Source organism: Phodopus roborovskii, unplaced genomic scaffold (genome assembly GCF_943737965.1).
Source record: "Phodopus roborovskii unplaced genomic scaffold, PHOROB, whole genome shotgun sequence".
Lineage (NCBI taxonomy): Eukaryota > Metazoa > Chordata > Mammalia > Rodentia > Cricetidae > Phodopus > Phodopus roborovskii.
This window is the reverse complement of record NW_026126469.1, coordinates 4,737,570-4,742,388: the sequence shown is the minus strand read 5'-3', so window position 1 is coordinate 4,742,388 and position 4,819 is coordinate 4,737,570. Positions and strand designations below refer to the sequence as shown.

General features: G+C 47.6%; 1 protein-coding gene across 2 annotated transcripts; it reads right to left on the bottom strand.

The window, feature by feature from the left end:
- Nucleotides 1-258: 258 nt before the first annotated feature.
- LOC127226951 (immunoglobulin omega chain) lies at nt 259-3,261 on the bottom strand. Of its 2 annotated transcripts, none has more exons than XM_051191123.1 (4): nt 3,000-3,261; nt 1,108-1,442; nt 918-1,029; nt 259-829 (listed from the first exon to the last, which is right to left on the bottom strand). In XM_051191123.1, the coding sequence occupies exons 3-4, from the start codon at nt 961-963 to the stop codon at nt 465-467; spliced, it is 411 nt and encodes a 136-aa protein (XP_051047080.1). In that variant the 5' UTR covers nt 964-1,029; nt 1,108-1,442; nt 3,000-3,261; the 3' UTR covers nt 259-464. The 2 variants fall into 2 exon arrangements, with proteins under 2 accessions (XP_051047080.1, XP_051047081.1); XM_051191124.1 differs by having other exon boundaries at nt 918-1,026.
- Between the last annotated feature and the right edge of the window lie 1,558 nt (nt 3,262-4,819).

The following is a 4,819-nucleotide window of genomic DNA, read 5'->3' as shown; positions in this document are numbered from 1 at the left end:
GACCTGTCACTTGGCACCTGCTCTTCCCCAAAGTACAAGCAATGATGGTGTTTCCTAAGCTTCATTACTCTATGAATGTGAGGGTGACAATAGAAGACCTTGTCCCTGGCAAGGAGGTCCCATTCCAAGACATTTCTGTCATCCGCTTGCCCTGTGATCATAATGAGTATGCTGTTTATGGTACCTGATCAAGCTGAGACTGTCTAGCTGGTTCTTACATTGGTTCTGAGATCACAAACCAGCCAAGCCAAACCCAGAAAAGCAACTTTAATTCTATAATCCCGCTTCCAGTGGGGCTCACGGCAACCCTGCAGGACAAGGAAAGCTGAATGGCTCCATCTTCTTGGCTCTGCGGAGGCCGGTGCTCTCCCCCTCCTCCCTGTGCCAGCCTAGCTGGGCAAAGCAAACTGCTCTTCAGTTCAGGGTGTGAATGTCTCCAGAGGCAGGGATCCAGAATCTGTAAACTACTTTTCTCCTCCTCTCTCCCTCTCCATCCAGTTCTCCTTTTCCTGGCTCCGGAGCCCCATGGCGCAGAAATACACAGCCTCATCCTCAGGCTGCAGTTCAGAGATGCTCAGATATCCCAGGTTCCGGACCACGTCTTTGGATCCGGAGAAGCGATGGGGTATCTTGGTACCCCAGTGCTTGTCTGAGCGTGAGAAATATCTCAGCAGGAACCTGGGAGGGTGGCCTGGCTTCTGCTGATACCAGTAAATGCTATAAATGTTGATGTTATGGTTGCTGCTCAGGGCGCAGGAGAGGCGGATGGTGGTTCCAAGCGAGGAAGATGCAGATGGTGGCTGCTGCAGCATGGGCTGGGGGCCACAACCTGAGAAGAAAGAAGCATGCCTATCACCAGGGCAGAGCCAGGCAAGAGGAGAGGCAAGAGAGGCTCTGGGCCCCAGGAGTTCCCTTACCTGTGAGATGAGCCAGCAGCATGAGGAGGACACAAGTCCAGGCCATGGCTTTCGACCTGCTGCAGCCACTGCTCCTGGAGCCCTTGCCAGCTTCGAAACACTCTCCTCCCTGCTTTAAGAAGAGGGTCATTGTCCCCTGGTTTGTGCTCACCAGCCTCCCAGGCTTTCTGGGCTCTGCAGTATCACTTACCAGAATGGTCTGATGGCAGCCTTTGTGGCTCTGCCTTTGTCCCTGGAAGCGTAAAAGGAGGAAGCACCTGCTAGAAACTCATGGACCAGAACCCAGGAGCTGGCTGGTGGGCTCATCTCCCTGAGGGGGAGTGACCTCAATGCTCCCCTGAGAAGATGAGCGCAGTGGAAACAAAGTTCTTGTTCACCTTTAAATGTCTGGTGAACTGAAACTAGAGGGTGCATCCTCAGGACAATGAAAGCATCTCTTCTCACAGCAGGAAAACTGGGGCTCAGGAGTGGGGTGCTCTGACCCCTTCTAAGCTCTGAAGAGCCTTCAAACCCGGTCTTTCCATCCTAGAACAAAGCCAGGTAATGAGACTTCAAAAAAGAAACAACAGAGATCATAATGGCATGGATAAAGGGAGGGGCTGTTCAAATGTCTTCACTCCTACCAGGATGTTACAATGATAATTTAAAAACAGACACTTGTGCTATCAAACTATTGTCCCCAAAGAAAGAAAATTTCCACACCAATCTCATTCTGGGAGAGGGGAAAAGTTGAAGACTCGGGCCAGCCACTGAAGGGACTTGCCTCTGAGGAAGAGATTTCACTCAATTCTGACAATTTATCAGATCACTATTAGACAATGATGGGTACATTATGGGTAAGACTATGCCTTTCAATTAAATAAGTAAATAAATAAATAAAAGGAAAGGGAAATGACATAATTGCTCCTAGGTATGGTGGAGGAAAATGTTTATTATAGATAAAAGGGAGAGCATAGCCAGAGGAAGGGACATGTAGGAAAGTCCAGAGTGGACATGACCAGACTGAGGTGGACCATGTGAGGGAAGGGGAGGGGAAGGGAGAGGGAAGAGAGGGGAACCAGGTACAGCAGCCAGGAGGCTACAAGTACAAAGGGGCAGGTAACCAAAATGTCTGGATTATATAGGAAAGAGCCTCTGAGGGAAGAGCAGCCCAGTCTAGAGAGTTCAGGGTAGAGGACAGGAGTATGTCAGCAGGTAGAGGGACTGAGGGATGCCAGGAGAACTTGGTGGCCAAGTCTACTTTGATATGTTAAATAGGCACCTCAGCCATTTGTTCTGGGTTTGAAACTTAACAACCTTGACCATGACTGTGTAGTTAAGTGCACATCTTGCTCTCTACAACCTAAGCCTCATATCAGGACTCCAAAAACTTGTGGGAAGAGTCACCAGACCTCTTTAGTTGTTCCTCTATCACAAGTGGGAACATTGACTACCCTCCTTTCTTTGCTTTTTACTATTACTTATATCTTTATTTTAATTTATTCCATGTGCACATGGCCAGCATGGCAGCCAGTGTCTTTACACGCTGAGCCATCTTGCAGTGATCTTAGCTGTCTCTTTAACTGATATAATAAGGATGGGTACCCAACCCTATCTTGTTAGAACTGTGAGGGCCCGGTCTTGGTAATAGAGTGATGGTTTTAAACCAGGAGGATTTTTGTTGTTGTTGTTGTTGTTGTTTTGGTTTTTTGAGACAAGATTTCTCTATGTAGCACAGGCTGGCCTTGAACTCAGAAATCTGCCTGCCTCTGCCTCCCAAATTCTGGGATTAAACGTTATGTGTCACACTCTAAAAAAAACATTTTATACGGCGTCTTCCAGATATATTAACACAAATAGTACCGTCTACAAAATTTTATTGTTTTGGGTTTGTTTGGGGTTTTTTGTTTGTTTGTTTGTGTGTTTGTTTGTTTTTGGTTGGAGTTTTTGATTTGGTTTGTATAGCCTGTAGTCCAGGCTATATGGATGATTTTTGGGTGATTCCCCCCACCCCCAGGACACAAGAAGAAGGAACATAGTGGAGCCTCGAGGAACCCCAGCTGCACCAAACTGGACGCAGACGTCTGGGCACACGGAACTCACCAGCCTCGGAACTCGCAGACACCGAAGTGTCGACATCGGAGAGAAGATGAGGGGACGCCACAAGCGGACAGAGCCGGAAGTGGATTTGTGAGTGGCCACCGGGAGAGCCCTGCCAGAGCGACAGCGACAGCAACGCAGCGGGTGAGCAGTGGGCTGCTGGCTGCGCGAGCAAGCGGAAGACGCTGGCTTTCCTCAGGCATTTCCGGAATAAAAACGGAGCTCAGGCCGGGGCGGGGACGCGGGGGAGGGTCCCTTTCTGGCGCTGGTGGGTAGGCGCTTACTGGGCGACTGCGGCTTCTCCACCGAGCTCACCGCTGCCCTGAGGTGAGGTGTTCCCCCGACTCACGGGTAGGGAAACAGGCTCCGGGAAGCCGTGCTGCCCGAGGCCCGCACTCCGCGTTCTCAGCCGAGGGTTCCACTCGCTTGCCTCCCGGAGCTTGCTCCTTCTGGAGACCATGGCTCCTCTCTGACTTGAAGAACACTTGGGTGAATCCGTGAACTAGAATCGAGGGCCAGGAACTTATGCATGGGTGAAAGGGAAGACGGTGACGCCTCTTAGCCTTTGGGAACAGGACGTGAGAAACCTGAACAGTCACGGTTTAATAGCTGGAGAGGCGGGGAAAAAAAGAAGTTTGCCAAGGTTCCTTGTCACTAGCCTGAATTGTTATGAACTGCAATTCACTCTGGCTTTTAAAACTTCAGCTAGTAAGATGGCTCAGCGCTCTTGCCATCAAGCTTGACAGCCCGATTTCAGTCCCTGGAACCCATGTGGTGAAGGAAAAGAGTTGAATCCCACAAGCTGTCCTCTGACCTCTACTTGTGACCTGTTGTATGTGTGCACCCATACATGTACACACACATAAATGTCTTTAAAACTTTTAAATTTAACTTCTATTTTATAGACATGTTGGTAAATAGACCCGCTGCATACTTGATACAGAGAAGGGACTTAAGAGGTAGGCCTGTTTTCCTGGGTCTTTAGGTGCTTAAAAGTCACTGGAGACTTTGGATGCTTTGCTGACCCTTTTCAGGCCTCCTCTTCTAGTTAAATCTACTACTTCATAAGACACCCAAAAGGAAATGTGCTTATTTACAATGTTTCCCAAAGGACACAGTGATGATGGCATTGCCAATGACTTTTGGCAAGGTATAAACAGTCTGTCTTGCTATTCTCTCTTTGCAGTCAACACCTAAATAGCACTTCCTTAGGAAAAACTATAGTCTCAGGGCCTTGAACAAAATCAAACTTGGTGTATCATGTAGGTTTATGTGACAGAGTCTAATTTATATATTTACATGATCCTGTGGAAAAATCTTAGCTAGACATTTTGGGAGTTAAAGGCAGTGAATTTGAGGCCAGCTTTGGCTACACAAGGCCCTGTCTCTTCACACACACACACACACACACACACAAAGCAAAATCTTAAGTGAATAGAAGTGTTACTAAATCAAAAGTGTAACTGTGGTAAATAAGTGATGCTTGTAAGCCATCAAATTCGGGTTTTCTCATCGATTTCGTTTTGAAATGGAAGATGTGCCCTTAATAGAAAATAAGGATGTCTTCAGATTAATCACAATTACATCTGCAGAGATCTTTTTAAAAGGTAAAATCTGGTCTGGGGAAAGGAAAGTGTTCTGAGCTAGAAGTAAGGAAACTTAGATTCCTTTCACGGATGGATGGATGGATGGATGGATGGATAGATGATACCAGTTACATTCCTTTTCCTGTGTAATCTCTGCTAAGGCAGAATGTTTGTGTCTGAAGGGACTTGCCAATCTGTTCGATAACCTAGAATCTTGGGTTGTAGATGAGAGGTAGA

Excerpts from the sequence above, each read along its gene's own strand:
- LOC127226951 (XM_051191123.1), bottom strand. The coding sequence starts at position 963 with ATGGCCTGGACTTGTGTCCTCCTCATGCTGCTGGCTCATCTCACAG. Across the intron at positions 830-917 it reads GCTGCTGGCTCATCTCACAG|GTTGTGGCCCCCAGCCCATG; the intron begins GTAAGGGAACTC and ends CTTTCTTCTCAG.